Below are 27,023 nucleotides of genomic sequence, written 5' to 3' on the forward strand. Positions count from 1 at the left end.
AGGATGGAAGGGGAGGGAGGGAGGGAGGAAAGCCTCAAAAGAAATAGGGAGTAAAAAAACAATTATCTTGCACTATTTTAGTTTTTATCATCTACGATTTTCCTGAAAATTAAGCGTGCTTTTTTTCAGCGGGGCCATGCAACGAATGGAGAGGTGACCAGGTGTAACTGTGTAACTTGCTGTCCGGCCTCAGAGTCTCCTGATCCCAGGGGCTGGTGTGAACTCGTGTGAGCAGGCTTTGGACTTAATTTTCTATAAAGAGAAAGAGGAGACCATGTACAGAAAGGAATAGAGGCCAGAAGTAAAAATCCACCCAGATCGTTGAAATAATCTTCCTTCAAGTACACAATGAAACCTGAACACACATGCGCTGGTTGGAAACATTTTCGGGAAAGTCCAATTTTCTTCCCTAATCTCTGCAAGAAAACCCACCCACCCACCAGAGGCATTACCCTCCTAAAAGTCTGCCTAGCCTTCCTCAGCATTTTATCCTTGAAAGAGAGTATGGTAGAACTCCTCAAGGAGAGTAAAATTTAGGATGGAGCCTCCAAAGGAGGAAAGAAATTAAGCTGCTGGTGACATCAAGGTGTCCAGGGCCAAGCTGGGCCACCTTTCAGCTTGGAAAGCAACACATTTCCTTTATTGTTTAACCAGCTTGGAGAGTTTCTGATATTTGCAACCCAAACTTTCTAGCTGATATACCTGTCACGAAAGCCAAAGTAATTTAGAAGGTTTTCTTTAACGTTGAATGTCCGAGACGGAGAGAGAAAAGGGCAATTAGGTCATCGGTTACCTTGAAAAGAGCATTTGCAGTGGACACAGCATGTGACAGTGGCAAGAAACGGAGGCTTGGAGTTGGACGTACTGCTGTCTCTCCCTAGCAGTGTGATCTCCTGAGCCTCCTCTGTGAAATGGGGCGCTATCCCCCCTCACTGGTCCTGGGAAGATTAAAGGAGATCATCAAGCACCCGGCACAGAGCTCCACAGATGGTGTGGCAGGGACAGAAGTCAGGCTGCCCCGGGCTGAGTGCGTAAGAAGTGAGGAAGCGGGACAATAAACAGATTATTCCTTCGAGGAGGTAAACACACAGTTCACAGAACAAACAGCCGCTGAACACGAAGTTACGCTCACCTGCACTCAGAGGCGCACAAATTAAAGCAGTGAGATGCTGAGAAGACAGACTCACGCTCAGTGGGCAGGAATGTAATCGGTTTACTCTGGGTGACAGTTTTACAGTCTGTACAGAACGTTTACAGACCATAGCCCTCTGACTCAGTATTCTTCTGCTAAGAACTCATCCTACAATTCTACTTCACAAGGGCGTAAGGACAGACCTGCCCGCAGGCTCTTCTGCAGCAATGTTTGTAATGGCAAAATCTTGGCCTCAATGTCCATCAGCTGGTACTGATTAGATGATGGTTATTTATATAATGCAACACAAGGCAGTCATTAAGAAGAACTCACGTCTAAAGAACAGTGATAGTGTTTTTGTGAAAACGTCTGCAAAAAACAAATAGTACGACCCGACCTGCAAAACTACGCACAGTACGCCTGAGTTCGCTTCGAGGACTCTTGTGTGGCCTTAGAAAAATGATCGGTGGTTCTCTCCGAGGTGTGGGATTGGGGTGGCAGGAAATTCATCCCTCAGAGAGATCCTCTCACGGAGCTCCATTCATTCTAATGGCTTATGTTTTTTTCTTAGCCATGTGTTACATTTATAAAAATTTTTAAAATTTGGCTGAAAGATTTGAAGGGGGGCTTCCCTGGTGGCGCAGTGGTTGAGAGTCCGCCTGCCAATGCAGGGGACCTGGGTTCGTGCCCCGGTCCGGGAAGATCCCACATGCCGCGGAGCGGCTGGGCCCGTGAGCCATGGCTGCTGAGCCTGCGTGTCCGGAGTCTGTGCTCCGCAACGGGAGAGGCCACAACAGTGAGAGGCCCGCGTACCGCAAAAAAAAAAAAAAAAAAGATTTGAAGGGGGTGACGGCTAAAGGAGTTCAGGGCCAAGGGTGTGTGTGTCAGACAGAAGCGACCCGAACAGAGAAGGAACAGTCTGCGGGCCTGTTACTCACACCTGCCATGACGCCCTTGGCGAGGGGGAGGCGGAGGGGAGGCGTGGGTTCAAGGCCTGACGATGCCCCCTACCAGCCTATACTTGCTGTATCCTGGTGGCCAACATCTGCGGGTGAGATGCCATACGGCTGATACCGGATGACACTAACGTGCCGCCTCCACAGGGTGAGCAGAGGACAGCAATGTCGAATGAGGGCGTGCTTGGCGGCCCCGAGCAGGCGTGGTCCGGCCCTCCACACCTGCGGCCGTGTTCGCCTTCTCCTGTGACCCCTTCCCCACGATGGCCTCAGCGGCTCTGCCTTCCTGACTGCCGCCAGGTTAAGCGAACGACCCCCACTCTGTCCCTACAGGTCCAGGTCCAGCCTCGCTCAGCTCTGAGCTTCTAACTTCTAAACCATCTCCCTGATGGTGTCTTGCAAGGGATGGGGCTCGTCAAGGGCACCGGCTTGGCACTTGATCGTTGCAAAATCAGTTACTGAGCGCCTACCACGTGACCAGCACCAGGCTGGGTGCCGGTGATCCAGGGAGATGAGAGGCAGTTTTGGGTCACAATGTGCCGCAGGAGTGCAGGGCCAGGCGACCCGGGCGCGTCCACTGTGGAGACCTGGGGAAGCCCCTCGCCTCCAGGGCAAAGCCAAGCTCTGAGGCAAAAGAAAGAGCTAGTGACCAAGGGAGAAAGAAACCCAGAGGCGAGAAGGCAGGGGGTGTGAGGGGACCGGGCAGAGGGGTCTAGGAAGGCCCCGCAGGGAGAGGACATGTGGGCCTCAGCCCACAGGCTCTGGAGCTGCTGGGTGACCAGGAGCGGAGTCTGCACCTCAGAAGTTCTGACGCGTGGCCCAAGGATTAGAGTGCAAGGTGAACAGGTACTGCAGGACATCTATCAGGGAGTTTACTTCCTTCACGTGATCATGTGTTCACTAGAAATATATTTTAGTGTCTATCACATTTAGGCCCTGGATTACCTGCATATGCTTACAATAGCCGTTTGACTTAGAAATTCTGATGAACTGAGACATTACTGGTAGATTTTTATTCCTTTTTTTGGCTGCACTGCACAGCTTATGAGATCTTAGTTCCCCGACCAGGGATGGAACCCCGGCCCTCAGCAGTGAAAGCACCAAGTCCTAACCACTGGACCACCAGGGAACAGACGTTTTCTGTTAAGCTTTTAAAAACCAAGAACACTAAGGTTTTAGGTCTGAAAGCGTTTCTCTTAAGCTTTGGTGGTTAACTTTTGGAAGTAGCTGAAAACTAATTCAGGGCCCCTCAGTTAACAATTGCTCGGATCATGTCAGACCCATCTCAGGGAAAGTTAAGACGAAGGAAGAGACCCAAATACACATGTTGGGAAATAAGGAGAAAAGGCTAAGGTGATTCTTTTCAGCTCTACTATTTTAAGATCTCAGATTTTGCTTTACTGACTAATGAAAGGAAAAAGTCAAAGTGAATAACAGGAAATGACATATTACGAAATAGACATATAAAATTTAATCCCTTTGGTTTAACATACATCTTCAATTGTACAATTAAAAACAAGACAAAACTGATCCCATAAAACAAAATATAAAATATTGTTTATATGACCCGTGTCCCATAATATCTTATCTTAGAAAACCAGCAATTTAGTTCACATACTTCATTAGAATATTTTAAGGTAAGAATGTAACTATCAACCCTACTTATACAAATAACCGACCTCCCTCAGCCTAAAGGTACCTGCGGTTTTAGTTCCGTTACAAAATTACACTTTTTAGGATTTTTATGTATTTCAACTTGTGTACAAAATGTTCCCCTGCCATAGTAACACAGTCTCATAAATTCATGAATGCTTTCTAGAATTGTTAGCATACTAGACAACTAAAGCTTGAAGGTTCCGGAACATGATAAAACAGAAGTCATTTCTCATAACAGGAAGATCAGGAAGAACTCCGTCTTGAGTTGTGTCACCGGTTCACAGTAACCACAGTACGTGTTACGATTACTGTGTTTATTCCCTCTGTCAGGTCCACCTGACTGATACTAGCAGACACAGCAGTCATGAGCTGCAGCAGTGTTTTTTCCTTTACTTCATTTGTTAATCAGTGCTGACATCCACATAATAACATTTGCAAGAGCAAACAGAATCTCTGTCGTTTGAGAAGGTTTTGCTATGCTACCGAATAACTGCTGTGTCTGGGAAAACGCAAAGAAAGCATAGGAGTGGGTTCCACTAAGCGCAGTATGCTATCTGCTGGGTGTAGGTGATCGAAAATAACTTACCCTCTCGTCTCAAGAAAGTCTTTAAGGTAGCCCTTATCACATCTCTTCACTATATGTACACGGACACCACATGTATATATTATCTATTTATATAAGACAGGTATGTACACATTTACAGACACGGGCCTTCAAGACGTATTGCACTTACATACACGCAGCTTTAGCTTTGACGGACGCACACTGTAACCGTTTAGGTTCTTCATGAGAGAGGCAGTTGATATGTTGGAGAGAGTTGCAAAGGAAGACTTCAGTAACTTGCCCTATTGGAGTAAACATTTACTGGGGAATGAGAGGCCGAGGGAGAAAGGGCGCACCTGGTCCTCTTGGGGTGCCGCACCCACAACCTGAGGCGGTCACAGTTACACTGAGTCTGAGGTGCACTAGTGAGCAGGGCCCACTAGCACTGAAGAGAAAATATTTTTATAAATAACGTAGCAGATACCTTAAGGTTCCCAGGTGATCTAGTAAATCTTGGAACAAAGTTTTCACTTTTAATGCTAAGTATTTATATCAGAAAATTCAAACATCGTGGTACATGCTTTCTCTGTCATCTGAAAAACGCCAATGCAATACAGTCAATGCTATCTCCAAGCCAACCGCGGCGCCATCTCCAACTGGAAAGGAACCCCTTCCACTGACATCCACCCACGTTTGGAAGGTGGCCGACCGGGGAACCTGCGGCTTGCCAACCCAAAGGCCCACGTGACAGCTTCCCTGAGCTCGCTGGGAGTCGTGGGCCGGGGCGCCCTCAGATCTCGGTGAGGGTGAGTTTGTACAGCCCCCCGGCCTCTTCGATCTGCAGCTGGAAGGTGTCTTCGTTGGAGTAATGCTTCACGATGTTGTCGTCCATGTTCACCAGGATCCTGCAAGAGGGGAGCCGAGACAGACCCACTCAGTGCTGCCCGCTCTGCCGGCAGGCCCAGCCTTCACCGTCAGCTCTGCCCCTTACTAGCTAGGATGCGGGAGGCGACTGCTGAAACCTCCCTATGCCTCCACCTCCTCATCTACGAAACGGGTGTAACAGTAGTGCCCACCTTGTAAGATTATTGTCGGGATTAAACGAGGGACTCAAGTAAAACACTTGCCATGCAGGGCATGTGATAAAGAAAACACATTAGCTTAGCTACTGTTATTATTTCAGCATGCAGTAATCATTCAATAAACAGCATTTATTATAATGAACAAAATAAGTCTACAGAGGAGCACTTCATTGGTCCAGCTTTCGAAAGCACATCAGTAAGATGAACCTACATGATCTGAAGCCAGGGCTCCCTGACAAATTATCTTCCCTTTAATTTAATTACCCTTAAAGTTTAGCTGAACTCCTACTATCAAGTCCAACCGTTCCCACTAGGCCCATCTAGAAAATTCCATTTGCTTTAGAATTAAGCCAAAAAATTCTTATTCTATACCCTGCTTACCCACGCCACACAGCACAGACGCTTAAGTAAAACAGTACTAAAAATATTAACTTCTGGACAAAGAAGCAACATTCTGCCATTGAAAACATGATCCAGGGCAGGAGGATGGAGTGGGAAGGGCAAAGGTTTTGCAGTCGGTCAAAACACGAGCTTGCAGTCGGTCAAAACAGAGCTCGAGTCATGGCCTCGGCACTAACTCACCACCTGCTCTTGGACAAGCCTCTCAGGCTCTCTGGGCCTCGGCTGCCTCGTCTAAAAACTATGAGTAGTAGTGCCTGTCTTAGGGTAACATGAGAATTAAATAACACACCAAGCGCCCAGTCCAGTGCCTGACTCACGACAGGGCTCAATAAACGGGGTACGATTGTCATCCTTAGTAAATTTCATCACGTGTTCTGGAATTTGGAGCCACTGCACTGCAGCCAAGCATGGGAAGAACAAAGACTCTACTTGAAAAAAGCCCACAAAAATGTCCTAGAAAAGTAAATCAACTTTATGGGATAATCTAGTAAGAAAAAATACATTCTTGCATTGATGCTTCTGTAACTGGTTCTTTGGGCGCAAATGCACGTGAATAACGTGAACGTTATATAACATTAACACTATTTAGAGGCACTAAGAATGCCAGTCACTGCTCACCCTTTTTTACACTTCTTGAATATTTTCCCAATCTTGTCTTGGGGAACATCATATTTGTCTGAGATCTGAAAGAGTAAAAGAAAAATAACCACAAAATGCTGTTTTCATGGCCTGAAAAAACAAACAATATATATATTAATATAGTGGTACAGACACTCGACTTTCCATTTTTCACAAATGCACATGCAAAGACACAGACGACAGCCCGTTTGTATCCTGGGGAGGGGTGTTACCTGCCTTTGGAGAAAGCTGGAATCGGGTGTTTGTTATTTCTCGCGAGATTACAGATGTCGTAAGTCTATTATATGGCCATAGTTTTTCTTAAATTAATACCTCGCAGAGCAGTTTTACGTTTCTAGAGAAACTGAGCGGGAAGTACAGAGCTGCTCACTGCCCCCCCACACCAGTGTGCTGCACTTGTTGTGTGTGATTGAGCCGACACTGTGGCGACTCAGTCGCCATTAGGAACTGAAGCCCACCATCCACTCGGGTTCCCTCTCTGAGCTGTACGTCCACAGGTCTTGACAAGCGTACAATGACACACATCCATCTTGTCACAGGTACTCTAATCAGCACACAAAGGCCTCGCTTTGGAGTCAGACACACCTAAGTGGGATCAGTTCTGACTCACCTTCCATTGGCAGGTGACCTTTCTAACCTTCAGCCTCCTCTTATCTCACCTCGCCCACCCCAGGACTGCTGTGGGATTAAAACGTGTCCAGCACAAAGCAGGAGTTAATTTCGGGTACAGAATTATGAGAAGGAAAGAAACGATTTCACATCCCACAGCCCAGAAGGAACACCAAGGCCCTGATCACAGCAAGGCCTGCACCTCTGCCAGGGCTGCCCAGAGCCTCTCCAGAGGGCAGCGAGGCTCCGGCCAACGTGTGGCCCCTCCTCCCTTCATGACCAATGGGTGGTCCACAGAGTGTGATGAAACCAGTACCGTACAAACTTTGGAGGTTTTCCTCTCAGGGCACAGGCGCTATCTGTACAGGAAGGGGATGGATTACTGCAGGACAAACAGCTGATTCAGTCCAGATCAAACGCTTTGTCTGCACTGCTGTCCAGACCACTCCCACACTGGGGTCACTGCCCACCCAGCCTCATTCTGAAAAGCACAGCTCCAGGGCCCTGAAAACGGGGGCTCAGAAGACCAACCTTCAGATCACTTTCAGCCTAACAAAAATACACATTTCAAACCAAATCCAAGCTCCCATCATACAAACAAGTTCATTTCTTTTCTGTATCACTGGATAGTAATTCTTTGTATATTTATGGAATCCCCACCCAGGAGATGGAAGACTGTAATGAATTCCTCATGAGTTGTGAACAAGTTATATTCGGCATAGTGAGTCTTTTTTTCACATTCTCCTCTCCCCATAATCAAGAGTTTGCGTGATTCTTACGAAGGGCCGTCAGAAGACAAGGTTAGCCAGAGGGACCCAGGAGAAATCGCAGGAAGCAGGGGGCTACGGGTGGCAGGAACGGGCTAAGAGCCGCTGTGAACGCCAAGCTCCCTGAGGGGCTGAGCGATAGCGCCCCCAGCCTCTGTCCCGCTGCCCTGCTTTAGTTTTCTCCATTGCAGTTATCAGTACCTGGCAAATTACACAGTAATGTCTTCGTTTACGTTATTGTCTCTATCTTCCTAACTAGAATCTAAGCTCCATTTGGCACTGTCACGTACCCTTCTAACTCCAGGGCCCCAGAATGGTGCCTGGCACAAAGCAGGCCCTTAACAAATGTTTCTTAAATGAATCCAACACACTGCAGTAGTCAGGGGTGGTGGTGGGGGGGCCGGGAGGAACCTGTCTCCAGCCCAGTTATGGGCGTGCTTTGAGCTCAAAGATCCCGATGATTTACAGGGGCCGAGGTTGATAAATATCAAGACACAGTGCTGATTCCTTGAATTTCACCCTGGGACAAAGCCAAAATCAGCACAGCACCCTTCTCACATCAGCATGGCACCCTTCTCACATCTCTCTCTGATGTCTTAAGGGCAGGCTGGGGTCAGTTTGCTGTGGGCCCTTTGCTGAGATCCTGCAGGAGGGGCTGTGGTTGTCTCTGGTCACACGTCTACATTTTCACGAATAGGCTCTGAGTGAGATCTTGACACAAGTTCGGTCACGCCCCAGATCAGGAGTTTCAAAGGCAGGCCGAGGAGCCACTGTTTTACGCGTGAAGTTTTTAAGATTTTTTTCGCTAGAATTAACTTTCGCCGGCTTCTAAGTAGTTTAAGTGGCAATCTCCCTTTAACCAAGTCTATGAAAATTAAACTATTCCATAGGTCATCACAAATTCACTCGATTCAGAGGATTAGAACATTGCTGAGTGATTACTATCTACCAGCCAGTGCGCTGGGTGCAGCGGTCTGAGGTGGGGACAGCCCTGCAGCCGCTGAGGACCTTGGGACGTGGGGTAAAACGTGGCACGTGCTGCAGCCACAGACAGGGCGCTGGGACTCAGGAAAGGCTTCAGTACCACACACAAATCCGGATGGTCTGGTAAGGTTTGTTCCAGTCAAATTCTATGTAAGTTTGTTTTTACTTTTTAAAGAGGACCACAAAGTTCCTCCTACTTACAGCTTCCATCAGGCCTTTCAAAGACGGAGTCTTGAGCATCAGGGCATCGAAGACTTCTTCCGACTCCTTTCGCACATAGAGCAGCACTGACCCCCAATTGGGAATAAGGAGGGAAAAAGAAAAGTGCACTTCATTAACAGGAGCAAAATTAGAGAAAAGACCGCGGGTATTGGCTAAAATAACAGGAGACGTCCACATCAAGGACAGCAAACACGAACCGATATAAAATCTGTCTTAAGGAACACAGCTTTCAGCTTCTTTTAACTCTGCTGGAGGTCCCAGCTCAAGCCAGGGCCTGGTCTGACGGAGGAACACCCAAGGAAGTCAACGCTGATGAGATCTGTTTGAGCAGTGTATGCTTTTGACAAATTCAGAGCTCACTTCCCACTGAAAACTCCCACTAGGAAATGTAAACCAACGCACCTCTCTTTGGTTCTTCTACCCGGCTCAGCTTAGCAGGAGGAGGGATCACAAAATCGTCTTCCGAGCCATAAGGTCCCCTTTTCAAGTTAGACCTGCAGGTGATCCGAAGTATGCAATTAGTGACTTCACCTTAAATCAGTTGCAGAAACAAAAGGAGTTTGGGGGTGTATCGCTGAATCTTAGATTTAAAATGACCTTCGTTCTCTATCTGGTCCAGCTTCCTTATTTTGTGGATGAAAATCCGAGGCCCAAGGAAAGATGCCAAGTGAACCAGGCTCGCGCTACTGAATGGCAGAGCTGGGACTACACTCAGGCACCTGCCAGACACCCTGGCTGCTCTTACACAGCTCAAGCTGCAGGTGTGGGAACGCAGTTTCTATTCAGGAAAACACTTATGAAGGAGGTGGGATCTGAGACGTACATGAAGGCGATATAACAGAGGAGAGGGCACGTCAAAAAAGGGAGGAAGTGTGAGCGGGAAAATGCAAAGCCAGGCTGGCTGAAACAGAATGTTCCAGAAGAAGATAAATCTAATCTGGAAAATCTTGATCATTCAGCTCTGAGGAATTCTAGATTTTACGTTGCAGTTATCAGGGAGTCTGAAAGTTCTGTGAGACAAGAATGCTGTAATCAGTGTGTGGTAGAGATGGGAGGGGACTCCAGGACCTACAAGCAGAAGAACCAGTTGGAAGACTTTGGAGACCATCGTAGCATAAAACTCCAGTGGGTTAAAATACAGCAGTGTCACCGGAAATAAAAAGGGGAAATGTTTACAGTACGTTTGGAGAAAGAAGTGAAAAGACCAGAGGGATTGGCTTTCAAAGTCACAAGTTATGCGGTGTTCAACGTTGTGAGGTTCAGAGTAGGTGAGCAAGAAAATAGTAAAAAAAAAAAACTGAAAATGGAATAAGTGTTTGCTTCTGAGCAGAGTCATCACTTCAAATATAGAGGCTGGCCCTTAAGATACTCCGTCTCAGCTTCCGGCACGTAACAGGCCTCCAACGAAAGCACCTGCAGGATTTATGTCTGAGAACACAATGAGTTAAAGAGGCAGAGAGAAGGCCTGTGGCCAACTTGGGTGGGCACGGGGAGCCAGGATCGCCCAGAGAGGGGGACTGGACCCTCAACACGGTAGAGTGCTGAGCGGGAGGGCTGCTGGTGTGGGCCAAGGAGGGTGCCCCCAGGTGCGGGGAGCGGCAACACCTCAACAGCGACAAGCGCACCCCGAGGCCGCCTCTGGGTTTCTAAAGCCCAGTCTCCACGAGGGACCAGGGTTTCCTGGAGAAGGGGCTGATTTGAGGGCCGGAGAAGGGAAAACGCAAGTGCCTGGGACGCACTCTGCCTGAAAGTGAGGGAGTGCTCAAGCAGTGAGGACAGGAGGGTCGTGCCAAGGGGATCCAGGGGCAAGCTTGAGGGACCCCGCAGCCCGGGGACAGTGTCGGCAGAGACCGCGAGTCCGTACTGATATAAACACGTGAATGAAGAAACGCAAAGTGGGGCAAAGGCGCGAGACACGTACGAAGCCACAAAGCGCCTGCCCTCAAAACACTTACTGGAGGAGGAGCGCAGCCCCACAGTGAGGAGCCGGGCAGCCTCCGCCCGGGCCAGGCGGTCGGAGCGAGCGCCAGCAGCCGCGGGGGCACTGGAAGTGTGTGCCCCCGACAGGACACCCTGAGGGCAGGGCCTTGCCTGTGCCGTTCCCGCCAAGACGCATCATCTACCCCAACCAGGAAGAAGCGAAGGACAGAGCCAGGCAGAGGGATGCCCTACCAAACAACGGGTCTGTAACCTTCCGAAGTATTAGCTCAGGCAAGTCAAGGAGAGACTGAGGCCGCTCCAGATTGAAGGAGATTAAGGGGACAGGACAACTGAATACACTGTGCGAGTCTGAACTGGACCTTTTCTTGCCATTAAGGATATCACTGGAACTACTGGCAAAGCCTGGATGGGAACATGGACTGGATGGTACTAAGGTCTCAGCGTCAATATCCCGACTTCTTTGCGCAGGAGAACATCCTCATGTGTGGAAACACACACCAAGGTATTTAGGAATGATGGATGGGTCACTGGGTCCGCAACTTACTCTCAAATGGCTCAGGAGAAAATGAGTTCTTTGTATTATAATTATTCTATATGCTTGAGATTGTTTCAAAATAAAAAGAATTTGCTGAAACAAAACATAAAACTTACCCTTCACCCTCCAATTCTTCTGAGGCAATGGGAAGGACCTAAGACCAAAAAAAAAAAAAAAAAAAATTGCTTTTCAAGAATATGCCAAAATACTTTAGACCTTAAATGAATTATTCCTAAAATGAAAATAATTTTGAATGTGACCAATCTCATACAAAATCTTCTAGCCTTATTTTTCAATGCCCAGATTCTTGGGGATGTCTTGAACTCCTCTAACTCAGGGGCTGGCAAACTACAGCCCACGAGACAAGCCTGGCCCCGTGCCTGCTTATTACTGGCACACGGCCACACCCATTCATGGCGCAGCGTTTACGGTGCTTCTGACCCCACAGTGGCACAGGTGAGTGGTCACAACAGAGACCGTCTGACCCCCAAAAGCCTACAATGTTTGTTATTTGACCCTTTACAGCACAAGACTGCTGACCCCTGCTCACCCCAAAACTTCTCATTGGAAACTGAAGACACTGGCAGTGACTTTCCTGAAGAATTCTGAAAACTCATCTGTCTGTAGGAATCTGTGTACAAAGCGCACAGCAGATGTCTTTGGGGTATCTCTGTGAGCTCAGCTTGGCGGGCACGCTCCACTCCACCCAGTTCCTACCTCCACTGAGTTTCTGCTCCAAGCAAAGCTGACTGCGTGTTTGTTAAATTTCACATTAGTCGCCAAAACACAGCCAAACATGTGCCAATGATGATTCCCTAACTTAAACCATCGAGAGAGCCCTCACATGTTCTTTATTCCATTAAGGATCCCACCCCAGGCATTCCTCTGGCTTTTCCCTCCTGTCCAGACCCATGTAAGTTAAATTCACAGGATCACTAACTCAAACTCCAAATTCTGTTACTATTCCAGTATCCTTTAAATAAGATAAGATGCAAATAGATAAATTCACACAGAATTAACTTGCCGGGTCTTGTACTGTGGTTCCACCAACAATGCTTACGCACACTTGACTGCATGGACATCATGTTGCCCAAACCGAACACTCCAAAGAGCTGACACCTAACACTGGCCAGACCTCACGAAGTTTTGGCTTCTGTTTGCCATGAACAATGCCAAAGACTTTCTGCGGAGTTTCACTTCCTTGCGGCCACCCTGGGATCCCGGTTACCTACGTGAGTGCCCCGCTGGAGGCTGGCGAAGTGCACGTCAGGAATGAAGAGGACAGGCTGCGTGTCGAGATCAACGAAGGGCCTGAAAACCGTGATATCCATTCGTTTGTGAGAGGGAAGCAGCGGTACTTTGACGTCAGAAACTTAAAAAAAAATATGAGGACACCACAGTCAACAGCTTACATACGCAGACTGGACGCAGGCCACAGAGCATTTTCCTCACTGTCTAAGAGACTTAAATTGTAGAAGAATATCAAATACAGGCCGTGCTGCCTGAGGTGAGAAAAATCACAGCTTATGTGAAGGAACAGCTTGTTCGTATTTGCACTAAAATCAATTGCACATCTTATCAAAATCAGGAGAGAGAAAGCCATCTTTAAGCACACACAGACACACACAACCAGAAGATCCAGAACAGAGGCAAAGCATGCTTAGTTTCTGCCTGAAAGGCTAAAACTTACGACTGTATAAACATAATTTGGAAGTAATTTCACCCTAGCTCTCCTCATTAGATAATCTGTTCTGACAGCGATGTACGCTTGAATTCAGAACACGAACCTCAACTTCAGACCCTCATCTTCAGAACCGGACCTCAGGGAGGTTGAGAGTCAGCATGACTTTCTAACTCTTATTAATTGAATTACAGACTCCATCATCCCCCACCCTGCGGTGCTTCGTGATGAGCTTTCCTAGCCAGTTAGCTGCTCTCTGAAGTGATGTCGTGAGGCTGCAGCGTGACACCAGCGAGAGAGCCCTGACTGTTGCACTCAGGCCACGTCTGCTGGGCGCCAGCCACGAAGAGGACAGGTGCGGTCGCCCGCAGACTGTGGATGAAGGGCTGCCTGCACAGAGCAGCTTGCTTTTTTTTTTTTTCCTTTTAGCTGAAAGCTACAGGATTTTGTGAACATGAATGCTGGTCACATTAAAAAAGAAAAAGAAAAAAAGCTTTCCCAGTGCCATGTCCAAACAGAAGCCCTACAGATTCTGCAAATGTCAGAATACTCAACATAAGACCACCACACTCATTTGGAATGAAGACAACCTGAATTCCAAAGGGTGTTATTCTTAAAAACCTAGACAAGTTCCAACTTCATCACGAGCTATTCGGGCGGACTGTGTGTTATTTTTCAGGACTGGAGGCAGCAACCTGAACCAGAACTGACAGCCAAAATCGTCTGAACTCTGGAGAAACTCAGGAATCCTTCCTGCAGTTCCCCAGAAAATGACTTAGTTCAGCCCTCATCTGTCCTTGTACCTGGTTAAAGGAAGCAAAGCTACCACCTCACAGCAGTAAAAAATATCCACTACTCTAACTTCTGCTCGAAACCTTCAAGTCACTGTTCTGAATGGAAAAGGTCTAAAATGCTTGGTGAAAACACTTCTACTTACAGGCATTCAACTGGGAGCTGGGGTCAGTACACTTGCCTTTTCTTTTGCTTTGTTTTCGTTCTTCATCCCTGATTTTCCGTTCAGCTCCCTAGGCCAAGAGAAGACAAGACATGGTTCTGTTTATCTGATCCTCTTGAAAATATTTAACTCTTATCCTGACCTATGGGGGGAAAACATCTCCTCTTTGGAAATGAGCTGCATTTGCTTATTATACTCATGAAGCTCATCACAGTAGTTTCCTCTAAAAAGCCCATTCTTAAAACTATTTTTAACTATATGAAATCACAGGAAAACACTTATTCAAAATACAAACAAATAGGGCTTCCCTGGTGGCGCAGTGGTTGAGAGTCCGCCTGCCGATGCAGGGGACACGGGTTCGTGCCCCGGTCCGGGAAGATGCCACATGCCGCAGAGCGGCTAGGCCCGTGAGCCATGGCCGCTAAGCCTGCACGTCCGGAGCCTGTACTCCGCAACCGGAGAGGCCACAGCAGTGAGAGGCCCGCGTACCGCAAAAAAACAAAACAAAACAAAACAAACAAATAGAGCAAAATTCCCCTCAACAATGGACGTGGCCAGGTTAAATGGAAAGTTAAGAAAATCCATTAATGTACCACACACTGGCTTCAAAGACAAGTGACTTTTCTCATTGTCTATTAACGAGAAAATGAAAGAAAAAACACAAGTTAACCCTGCTTTGAGTGTACTTTCCTGTATGGGCAATGTGGTCACTGAAAACTGTGATTTTGTCCAAGGACTTGGCATCTACTAAGTGACAGATAGGACCAACTGTGACTCACAAAAGCAAACAGTTAACTAGAAATCTGCAGTCACCTAAGAGAGAAAAAGTATGCTCCCAGGCCTACAAAGAGGACATATGTACACAGTGTGCTCCAACCACACAGAGAACGGCACTGCCACACAGCTGAACCCACAAGCCTGTTAGTAACAAGCATGACCTGAAAGTAAGCAAGCAAGTGCAATAAAAACAAAACTATTCGTTAGTCATTTTGCTTGACCTACTGGCATTTTTTTCTGGATGACGTAGATTTCTTTTCAAAGTTAGTCAGGTATGAACTTACTTGACTTAAGGTGACTTACTTTTCTGTAAATAAATTCCCTAATAGCAAAGAGAGGCAGTAAAAATCATCCCACTGATTTTGGCACGACTGTACAACAAAACCACATTTTAAAATACGGAATACAAAACCCCCTTCTGCCTTTTAGAAGGTGTTGCTCCAGTAATGTACCAGTAAACATACAACCTGCTTATCAACATTGCTACGTGATGCTGACGCAAACATCACCTCCCTGACAGAGGAGAACAGGCAGACATCACCAGTCCCCTCGAGTTACCAACTGGAGTTGGTCGGTATCTCTCAGGTCCTTCTAACAGTCTAACAATAACTTCATGTAGATGGTAAGTTATATTCCCTAAAAGGAAGTTTTACAAAATAGAACACTTTCCTCCTTATTTATCAGCTACATCTACAAAGAATGAGAAGGGGCTTTTGCTTCCACTCAAACTTTACCCTCTGCTCAGAAACAACTGGCAGAATGACAAAGTGCATGAAACAAGGATTCTGAAGGCCCCAGCCACCAGGCAACAAAGAAGAGCAATTCCCTAGAAACGGGAAACCAGCGAGGCGAGACCCCCAGGTGCTGAGCACCCTCCAGAGTTTCCAGGCTGCGGCCCAGGGAGGGATGTCCGGGGATCTCCACGAGCCAGATTCCTCGGAATGAGAAGGCAGAGGCGAAGCAGAGAGATCAAGGCGGCAGGCAAAGTGGCAAAGAGGAAAGCTGGGAGAGCAAGAACCCTGGATGTCTTCAGAGGGCCCCACACACTCAGCAGAGCACCGAGAGCGCACGGTGTGAGGAAGCCACCCACAGTCGGGGAGCAGAAAACATCTGAAAAGACTAGGCCAGGGCCGGAAGCGGCGCCTGATGCCAGCGATCAGACTGGAAAAATGGACGATTCACGGGCACTGGGTAGAAGAGCCAGGAAGAGCTCGTCTCAGCCGTGGGGAAGAACGGCCTGACGCTGAGCGCTGCTCCAGACCCGCCCAGCAGCCGGCAAACGGGACATCTGGGGAGGTCAGCCTGTTTCCAAGGAACTTCACTAGATCTCAGGACAAGGCTCAAGAAGATGCACAGGATGACAGAAACATCCAGCACCCAACAAGGTAAAACTCACACGTCTGGTGTCCAGTGAGATGCCAGGCATGCGGGGAGGCCGGAGACCAAGAGTGAGGAGGATGACCAAAGCACTGAAACAGCCCAGAACTGACACGGAAATCAGACATGAACACGGTTACTGGGGCCTCAGTCCACATGTTCAAAAGCCCAGTGGACGGCTTCCCTGGTGGCGCAGTGGTTGAGAGTCCGACTGCCGGTGCAGGGGACACGGCTTCAAGCCCTGGCCCGGGAAGATCCCACATGCCGCGGAGCAGCTAAGCCCATGTGCCACAACTACTGAGCCTGTGCTCCAGAGCCCGCAAGCCACAACTACTGAGCCCGTGTGCTGCAACTACTGAAGCCCACGTGCCTAGAGCCTGTGCTCCACAACAAGAGAAGCCACCGCAATGAGAAGCCCGCGTACTGCAAAGTAGAGTAGCCCCCGCATGCTGCAACTAGAGAAAGCCCGTGCGCAGCAACGAAGACCCAAATGCAGCCAAAAATAAATAAATAAATAAATAAAAGAAACAGCAGATGCCAGAAAAAATTTTAAACAGATAAAACTTTAATTTATCCCTAGATTTTTAAAAAAAGAACATGGCCATCGCAATAGTTTGTCTTTTGGCTAAAAAGAAGAATGTGGTATGAAGGAAAGAGATGTGACTTAGGGTCAGAAATCCCTGCTCTACAGCAGATATAACTTGTCATTTGTAAAATGCAGCACATGTTAAAGCAGTGCGGTGGGTAGACTAACGCCCCTCAAAGCTGTCCACGTCTGAACCCTCGAACCTGTGACTCTGTCAGCTTCCACAGCAAAGGAGAAGGAGGCTGCTCCCCAGCTGACTTTAAGACAGGAAGAGTCTCCTGAGGCACCTGCGTGAGCCCAATCTAATCACAAGGGTCCACAACAGCAGGAGAGCCAGAGGAGCACGTGTGAGGACGGCTCTGAAGATGGAAGGGGCCATGAGCCAAGGAACGCGGGCGGCCTCTGGAAAGCAGAGAAGCAAGGAAACAGGTTCTCCCCTAGAGACTCCAGAAAGGAATCAGTCTTCCAACACCTTGATTTTAGCCCAGTAAGGCTTGGGTCAGACTTCTGACCTACAGAACTGTAAGATGATGGATGTGTGTAGTTTTGAGCCACTAAGTTTGTGGTAATTTGTTAACAGCAGCAGAGGACTAATACACCTAGCACATTATCAGGCACATGGCCGGTACTCGGTAAACATCGCTGAGCCTGGGTGTTTGAGGGAGTCCTCTGGGCCTGGAGGGCCTCAGGCTCATCCACGTAGGGCCGCATGCTTGCTCTGTGCACCCAGAACACAGGCCAGGATAGCAGACCCCTGATGGCAAATACACTGCCAGTTTCCTAGTACCTTCTAAAAATCTTAATAACAGAGAGGTTTTAACAGGATGAAGAGGAGACGGGCAGAAACAACACAGCCGATACTTCTGGTGAGAAAAGCCGGAGTCCTCTTCAATCTTAGCTCAGCAGACGGCTCCGCCCCGTTCTTGAGGACACCACTGTCTGTAAACCCCAAACCAGCGTGGGCCTATAGCTTCTCTCTGGATTTAATCCAGCTGAGCCCCTCGTTCTGCACCTGGCAAAAGTGCACACCTCTTCTCCAGAAAAAAGGGCGTCATACCAGAGAAAAGAAATGACACTGACATCATTTGGGCCTATGCTCTCTCTTCCTGCCTACCTGCTGCTGTCAAGAAGAATCTACAGCTCATTTTCTCCTGCCTTAGTGAGCTGGCTGACAACTTGCCAAATAGCCTGGAGGGAGGTGAGCCAGTGATAACACATGCGCAGAGTCCTCAGACCCAGAGCTCAGGAAGAGCTCCAACACCGCAGCCGTGGCCTGCAGGTCCCCGTAAGCTGAGGGGCCACCAAGGATTGGGTGCAGCTGGCATGAGTCCCTGTGTGCCACCCTATCAGACACACCTGACAAAATGTGCTCATCGACCCTTCCAGTTTTTCAGTCAAAAGGAGATTATTTTTCTCCCCTATATAATGTGATTTTGCGTGGCTAAAACGTGAATTGCTTATTTAAAATAAGCTATTTTATATTATCAGCAATACATTCTTATTGAACTTAAACAGCTCCTGGTCTTCTGTGAGGAAGGGTGCCCCTTGCACGCTGTATTCTAAGTGTCCCTGCCGAGTCGGCAGCCTTACCTTGTCACAGAAGACTTTTATCTGGCAGTACGCCCGATGCACAGGCTTGTTGCTGCGGTTGTTATAGCTATAGGTGTCGATCTGAATGTTCAGAGGCAACCCCTTCACACCTTTCTGAGAAGAGAAATCTGTGCTTAAGCAGTTCACGGAGATGAAAACCTGCAAAGCAAAGAAAAGGTTCTGTAAGCACCAGGCACTGACGGTCAACCTTTGCACAGCTTGTAAAAACAGTAATGTCACTGAACCTATCCAAATATGTTCTAAATGAGAGCTCAGCTTCTTGTTTAAAAGATTTTTTAAAGAGGTAACAAAGGGTTTATTTTAAAACCACCTTTGGTCATAAGAATGCAGACCTTAAAGGGAAAAAACAGACAGCAGCTTTGACCCCCTGCCAATTCTCCCCCAGAACACTTATTTAGTATCATACGGTGGGGCTGAGGCTGGATGTCTTTCTTGATGTCATTTTTGAATGTTCCAAATGGTATACATTCTCTTTGCAGCTGTGTTAGAGCTTGCAACAAACTCTTTGGGGATCCGCCTGTCTTTATGTCTATACCACCTCCTAGGATGACCTGTAACATCTATATCCAAATATTCTGGAATTTAGGAAACTGTTCCTTAGAGAGACCCAGGTGAACCTTGTACAGATCACAAACACGCTCCATTCCCCCCACCCCCGCCCCGCCCCCTATTTGTGATCCTGGGTTTTAACCTCTCAACACTTGGTCACAGGTTTTTGAACTCTCCGTCAATGCTTTAGTTTTAGAATTTATTTCTGATGCATGAGCACCACATAGTGGGTATTATTGGAATTACAGTTTTTAAAACCAGTTGGCACATTTCAAAGACCCTAGACCCTTACTCTAGATTCCTGCCAGACCTGCATGAGGTGACAGCCCTGTAGCCCTAACAAGCAAAAACAGATCCGCCACAGTCGTGCGGGGTGCCGCTGGCTGAAGCAAGACCCAGAGAGGGAGGGAGACATTTCAGTCAGCAGAGGAGGGAAAACCTGTTAAGAAGGTAAGATAAGAGCACGGAGTGGGAACAGAGGGTAAGGAGAAAAAAATTATAGCCACAGGACAAAGAACGCTCTCCGGAAGGTATGCAAAATGCTGAACCAGGGTTTCTATTCTTGCTCTAGTCTATATACTGTTTTTAAGTAGGAAGAGACCAAAACATCCTAAAAAGACTGAGAACCTGTCCACATAAACAGACTGAGGAGTCGTCCCTCACTCGCCCCCCACTCAGCCCCATCAGCCCTCTCAAGCCAGTGGCCCTGCCTCCCCTCTGTCCTTGTCCCTCTTCCTGCTCCTGTCCCCTCCTGTCGCCGTCCGGTCCCCTCCACAGCTCCTCTCTGCTGCTCTCCATCTAAAGGTCCGACTCAAGGCCCTGCTCCCAGACTGTCTGCATTCAGCCCGCACTGTGACACGAAGCCAACAACACCGAGCTGTTGTGCTGGGCATGCACCTTACACCAGCGACCTGGTGTCAGTCAGCACAGCCTGCAGGGCCTGTTATTCTCTGTTTACAGGTGAGGCCTGGAGAGACTTTTTAAACTGTCCTCAGGGTAGAAAGCAAAGGGCTGGGATTCATATAAAAGACTTTCCCCCTTCACTCCTGGCTGCCTCTGTTTCCCAAACCAACTTTTTATCCTATAGACAAATCACTTGGCTTTCCTTTACTACCTGGAATGGTTTGCCATTTTTATATGTGTATGTTTTATGTCCCTGACTAGATCGTAAATACTCAGCAGGCTGGATCCATTTCTCCACTTGACATGGTTCCTGATCTACGGCTGCCTTATCTTACCTATGATTTTTTCTTTTCATTTAAGTAATTTTCAGCAAATAAGCAAATTGCTCTAATTTTTTAAATACATAAATCTAGATATCTAGGCAAAAGTGACACACATGAATTTCAAATCCACTACAGAAACTTAGTGCTTTGACTTTATATCTTTTCCTATATGGTTTTTTTAAAAACCATTTCATATATAATCCATAAATCAAAGTTAAAAAGATAGTCTATGGAATAGATGAAAGAAGGACAAACAGAAAGGCAGACAGAAAGACAATAGTTCACGCAAACAACTGAGCACATAAAGTAACCAAACCACCACGTTTTTCATTTTACAACTAAATGGAAAATCTGAAATTTTCTCCATCATTCCAGGCCACCCGGCTCAATTCCTAACTCAAAAACAGCTGCCTGGGAAAGTTACACTTCACCCTCAACAATTCCAGGAAGTCTCTGACCCAAAGTGATGTTCCCTTTACAAGAGGATTTCATGGTAATCCAACCTAAAACCTAACCTGCCCTTGCTTCCCAGTGTCAAGTTTCTATTCAAAGCAGAAAAATAAGCAGGAGCCAGACCCCAGGATCAGTATAAACATGGAGGCTTCGGAAAGACATTACTCTCACTGCTATTCATGATCACTTACAATTGCTTTCTCATGGACATGCTTCTCCTATTTTCATATCAACTCTTTGTAAACCTGGCGGTGTTCTAAATGTGTCAGAGAAAGTGTATGGCGTCCCTAACTCAGCATTAAAAAAGTGCCACCTTCTCTAGATAAACACACAAACATACCAGTAAACAGTGAATGGGCTGTGCGGTATCTAGGCCAGGGACACGAGGTACAGAAACAGTGGGCTGAAGCCCTGCAGGAGAAAAATGGGGGCGGCACAAGAACAAGCCGGACAGTCACAGGGACAGCTGGCCCTGAGGGGGACACGCATGCCGTGTTTAAGCCTCAACCAAAGGCTGGCAAGGGTGCAAGATGCCTTATATATGTTCTAGCAAGAGGTAATGCGGTCAACAGGAAAGGCTTTGGTCTGAAAAGCAAAACGCCTAAGTTTTGGTCCCAGCTCTGTCACTAACTGTGCTGTGATGTGGGCAAGGGTCCCCCACTGTCAAACACAGGGTTGCATTAGACGACGATCTCTACATGACTTTTAACTGCAGTCCCAGCATACTTACACTGAAAGACGATGAATCCTATATCCCTACTCTGTATTTCTAGTGACAATAATTTTGTGTAATACGTTGATCAATCAACTTTTTACAAATCATGTTCTTTTAAGAGTACCATGTGAAGTTGCCACTTAAAGTTATCATACTAGCTACCTGTATAAAATTAAGAATCTTACAAAGCAGTGGTTCTCGAAATGTGGCCGGAGCATAGTCCTGCCTGGGAGCTCGAGTGCTTCACACCCTGACTCACCTGGAATCCCCGGGGCCGTCAGCCTGTACCGGAGACGGTGACGGTGAGGCCACGTCTACGGTTCCTGCTCTCACGCCTGGGGTGGGTTTCGGGCTCGAGAACTGTCTTAGGTCCTCCCTGGGTAATTCTCGTGATCAGCCAGGATAAAAACCACTGCTGTCAAGTAATTAATCTTCTATGTACTTACACACTTTGAGCGATAAAAGATCTCCTTTGGCTCCAAAATTCTGAGGTTATTAAAACGAGTCCCAATATATGGTTTCCTTTCTTGAAAGAGTTCCGATGTGCTTACATGTATTTATATGTATCCCATCAGGTTGTTTTTAATTAAAAAAATTTTTTTTACAGAGGTACAGCCCTATCAAATAAGAATAATATTCATTTAATCAAAGGAAAGATAAAGATGAAAGCATCTGCTCAACTTTGCTATTCAATAAGGTCGTGTAAATTCTCAAGAACTCCTACTTTAGAAGACAGAGACCAGAAAAAAACCTATTAAAAACCTGTCAGACTTTACTTCTTATGTTTATCCCTCATGGGACGTTTGTTTTTCATGGGGGTTGACGTATATGGATGAACTGTGTGTTCGGGTGTGAGACTGGCCGGTGGCGTCGTGCCCACAGAGGGCAGATACAACGTTCAAGCAGCCATTCCTGTTCCTGGGGCCTGGTACACAGCACACGCTCAGCACACAGGTTTTTAGCAAGAGGAGGAAGATGCCGAGGGAGCAGTGATCAAACACGACCAAGAAGAAGTGAAATGCAGGGCTTCCCTGGTGGCGCAGTGCTTGAGAGTCCGCCTGCCGATGCAGCAGACGCGGGTTCGTGCCCCGTTTCGGGAAGATCCCACATGCCGCGGAGCGGCTGGGCCCGTGAGCCATGGCCACTGAGCCTGCGCGTCCGGAGCCTGTGCTCCGCAAATGGGAGAGGCCACGACAGTGAGAGGCCCGCATAACGCAAGGCGCGTCCGGAGCCTGTGCTCCGCAAATGGGAGAGGCCACGACAGTGAGAGGCCCGCATAACGCAAGAAAAAAAAAAAAAAAAAAAAAAAAAAAGAAGTGCAATGCAGACACCTAAAGCAGCTCGCGCGTATTTGTCTAGATCAGCAGTGGGTCACCGTTTTCTGCAAAAGGGCCTGATAGAGCTTTCACCTTTGTGGGCCACATGCGACCACCCAACTCTGCAGTAACGGTGCGAAAGCCGCCACAGATGATACATGAACAGATGTGGGTGGCGGTATCTTGAAAAATCTTTATTCACATAAACAGGCCCGTGGCTGGCCAGGGCCTGAGAGCTGCAGTTTGCTGACCCCCCGAGCTACACCATTCTCTAAGCTGCCGGGATAGTAATTGATCCTTACGACATCACAATGTGGTAAAAACAGCGAGGAAGCACTAGCCCCCTTTTGGTAATTCAGTATTTCCACTCTCCCCGCAGGGGACCTCCTGAGAAGATACCCGCTATGGACTTCCCATTAGTGTGACCTTCACCCACACACCCACACTCTTGATCAATGCAGCCCACGCTCGTGGACGGACTACACTTAGTTCTGCTGGAGAAGTTCAGTCAGTGTCTGTGAATCTTTACTTAGGTGACAATCTTTAATCAGCAGCACGCAAAACAGGGAGAGAGCAAGTGTAGGAACCCGAGGCAGAGCTGTGCTCTGGGTCCTGGGGCAGCAACATGGCGGATGTGTTCTGCTCCTCACCGCGTTAACACCTGGGGTGGGTTCTACCTTGGGTGACTTGGCCTTGGACAACAGGCCAAGTCACCCAAGTCTGGATAAAACAAATGTTCAGACCATACTCATTGTGCAGAGAAATATTTTCTATAATGAGATTACAGAAAAACTCCAATATCACCTACAGAAGGTGGGAAACAGGTGAAAAGGAAGATGGATTATTACACATCCAACTCCTCTTCTATAAAATACACGTGTGTGTGCATGCACACACACAGACACACATACATACACACTTAAAACGCCTTATTTCTGAAGTCTGAGAGTAGGCTGAAAGATACACAACCTTCTTTCTCTAGAATGACATAAATAAAGATCTTTAAGAACTCAAGTAATGACCTTTTCTCTGTTTTCATGCTTCCTTGCCACTTATTTGGAGGAAAAGTTTGATTTTATTCAAATAATTGGAGCAAATCTCAAAAGATGAGCAACTAATGTTCCCATCTAAAATCACTAGAGAGGAAAAAAAAACTAACCATAAAAAACCCTGCTAAACAGGTGGAAAGATGCTCAGCAAGATTCCTCTTTAAATGTCCAGCCCATTTTTCTAAGACAGTTCCTCATTCTTGGCCAAGAATTCATGCACTTAGAACTTCTCAAAAAATTTAATTTTGTTTTCATGCACTTAGAATTTTTCAAAAGATTTAATCTTGTTTTCAAACCTCAGTTTGAAAATGAGAAAAAAACAACAGAATAAAGATTTACATTATCAAAGGAGTAACTTGTGTAGAGTTTTTTCATTCCAAATGTTTATAAGAACAGAACCAACAAGAAATCAGATCTTGAACTAATTTATGATGATTTTTCCAGGAAGCATTATGGCAGCTGCACAATACTGTTCACCAGCCAGCTGCTGTGTCCACTGTTACTCCTCAAATGGAAAGAAAAGGAGAAGAAAGACACAGGGAACTAATCTGCTCAAAACACAGGTCACAATCAGCAGTTCATTTCCCAGTCGGTAGAGTGAAAGCAACTGAGAACAAATTTTATAAACCCCCAACTCGCCTGTTCTTTGGGGGCTTTACCGTCAATACCACAAACCAAGGCACAATTCCAGAAAACTTATGGACTCTCTAGTCTAAAGGGAGTAGTCAGATGTATGAGCTTTGACAAGTGAGTTTTATTTGTGGGGAGATATTCTAGAAATAATTTCTCACCCACCTAATTCACAGAAAGAAAGCATTAACAAAGCACTTGGAATTCATCAGGAAGAAGTTACAAAAATTATAAGCAGGTGAGTCAGAAGCTAAATGATGAAACTGACTAACTTAAATACACTAGGATAATTTTCATAAACAAAAAGGCTGTTCCTTTTCAAAAAGTTACCACAATAGTAATACTCATTCTATATTATTATTCCTGTACAAGAACCTGACAGCCAAATAATATAGTTTTAATTTTTTTTCCCACTGAGAGATTTAGGTGGAATTTTACACTTTATTATAACATTGCTTCTAAAATGGTGAAAATCATTTCCTTTGACTTCCATAATATGGTTTTCTCAATGAGTGGAATAAAAAATTTCAAAATGTGAACCTTTAGATTCACTAAGAACATTATATGAACCACTCTTATGACAGTTTGGATAAAGTTTTCTTTTTAATTAAGCTTTTTTAAGGGATAAAGTTTTCTTTTTAAGGGCTCTGATTTTTACACTACAATAGAGTAACAAAGCGTAATGCTCATAAGAGTGAGAGGTCACAGGCGTTCGGCCACGTAATGTCACCTCAGTGACCGGGACAACTAAGTCATAAACAACCTGCAGTGCTTCTCCAGAGTCTGAAGGAAGGGACCCAAATTCTTAAGGCCCTCCAAAACCCAGCTCCAAACTCCCATTCTAGTTTCACACCTCCTTTACAGGAATTTTTACACACACTTTGGGGATCTTTATTTTCTCTGCCCCTCAATTTAAAATAACTTTTATTCCATTCTCTACTGACATCTCTCTTATAAATAAAGACCTAGTAACAGCTGACAGAACTTCTCTGAGATGCGTTCTCTAACTACCCCAAAAGAATTACAACCCTGTTTTACTATCTATCACATTGTAATAAGTAGCCTTGCCCCCAGCACCCTGTGGCCCTACTGTGAGCTTCTATTTCAGGCCAAGGGCCTGGTATCCACACCCCCGTCACCTCTACTGAACACTTGGTCACTCTGTCACACTGTGATTATAAGTGCTCTAAGCCCCTTGATGGCAGGAATTACGTGTGACCCATTTAAAAAATTTCTTCCAGTGTTTAGTATATTTTTTGTATTCTCCTAATGCCTATTACTGCTAAATGGTACTGAATTAAAAGCTGGTAATGAGAGATAGAAAAGCCATAAGTATATAAAAATCCAGCTGTTATCTCCAAATCTTAATTTAACAAGCTTCAAACCCTCACAAAACTTTAGATTTTAAAACAGTGCTCCCCCCCGCAAAAAAAAAAAAATGAAAAAGAGCTAATATAAATTTACATAAATTAACCCTTCTTTCTTCTGGCCTCTAGGAGAGCGCCCTTTAAACAGTAAAATGGCTACAAATCAGGAAAAGAAATGAAAAACGAGAGACTACTTCCCTGACATTAGGCAATCACCAAATACCAGTATCACCACAGAATCTTAATCATTTATTCTTACTCAACAATTTTCAGTCGCTCACCACTGCCTATGTAATAGACTAAATTCCTTGTCAGTCAAATGCCGTATGTGATGCAATCCGCCTTTCCAGCCATATATTCCACCACCTAGAGCAGTAGTTCTCAAATGTGAATAAAACACGTATCCTTTTTTTTTTTTTTTTTTTTTTTTGTGGTACTTGGGCCTCTCACTGTTGTGGCCTCTCCCGTTGCGGAGCGCAGGCTCCGGACGCACAGGCTCAGCGGCCATGGCTCACGGGCCCAGCCGCTCCGCGGCATGTGGGATCTTCCCGGACTGGGGCACGAACCCGCGTCCCCTGCGTCGGCAGGCGGACTCTCAACCACTGCGCCACCAGGGAAGCCCAACACGTATCCTTTTTAAAAGTGAAAAAAAAGTTCCTCAACCCCTAAAAACATATCCTAGTCTGAGAAATACGACTCTATTCAAACAGCTACATGATGTCTGATCACACAGCACCCTAAGGATTCACCTGGCCTTTATCTAGCTCAAACCTAACACCTAAGCACGAACACTAGCACTGAAGCCTCCTGGCAGCAACTGGCACCAGAATATACTTGTGATTTTAAAAGTCTAATCACTGAATTGAAAATGCAAAGAAATTCCAACCCCAATACACTTGGTCCACAGACCCCAAGGGTTTGAGACGACTCATTTACAGGGAGATGTCCAAGGTCCTCACTAGGGCACCACAGGGCCTTCAGGATCTGGTCACCCACTTGCCTTGGATGTCCAGCCCCGATCTGAGCTCTGTACTCACACACATCCAGTTTATAGGCTCATTCTGGGCTCTGAATGCTCAGCTAGTTCTTATCCTTTAGGACTCACTCAAGTGTCACCCTTGAGGAACCTTCTCTGACCTTCCTATTCCAAGGTAAGTTCTATTCCTCTGTGTTTACTTTTTTTTTTTTTTTTTTTTTTGGTATGCGGGCCCCTCACTGTTGTGGCCTCCCCCGTTGCAGAGCACAGGCTCCGGACGCGCAGG

At 46.6% G+C, this 27,023-nt stretch overlaps 1 protein-coding gene across 1 annotated transcript in view; it reads right to left on the minus strand.

The window, feature by feature from the left end:
• Positions 1-4,790: 4,790 nt before the first annotated feature.
• GRHL1 (grainyhead like transcription factor 1) overlaps positions 4,791-27,023 on the minus strand; it is a 44,596-nt gene continuing 22,363 nt past the window's right edge. Inside the window, 8 exon segments of the mRNA XM_007456929.1 lie at positions 4,791-5,193; positions 6,391-6,455; positions 8,973-9,058; positions 9,396-9,487; positions 11,586-11,623; positions 12,702-12,841; positions 14,124-14,175; positions 18,436-18,594. Of these exon segments, the coding sequence (XP_007456991.1) occupies positions 5,079-5,193; positions 6,391-6,455; positions 8,973-9,058; positions 9,396-9,487; positions 11,586-11,623; positions 12,702-12,841; positions 14,124-14,175; positions 18,436-18,594 (747 nt within the window). The 3' untranslated portion in view covers positions 4,791-5,078.

Source organism: Lipotes vexillifer, unplaced genomic scaffold (assembly GCF_000442215.2).
Source record: "Lipotes vexillifer unplaced genomic scaffold, Lipotes_vexillifer_v1.1 scaffold390, whole genome shotgun sequence".
NCBI classification, from domain to species: Eukaryota; Metazoa; Chordata; class Mammalia; order Artiodactyla; family Lipotidae; genus Lipotes; species Lipotes vexillifer.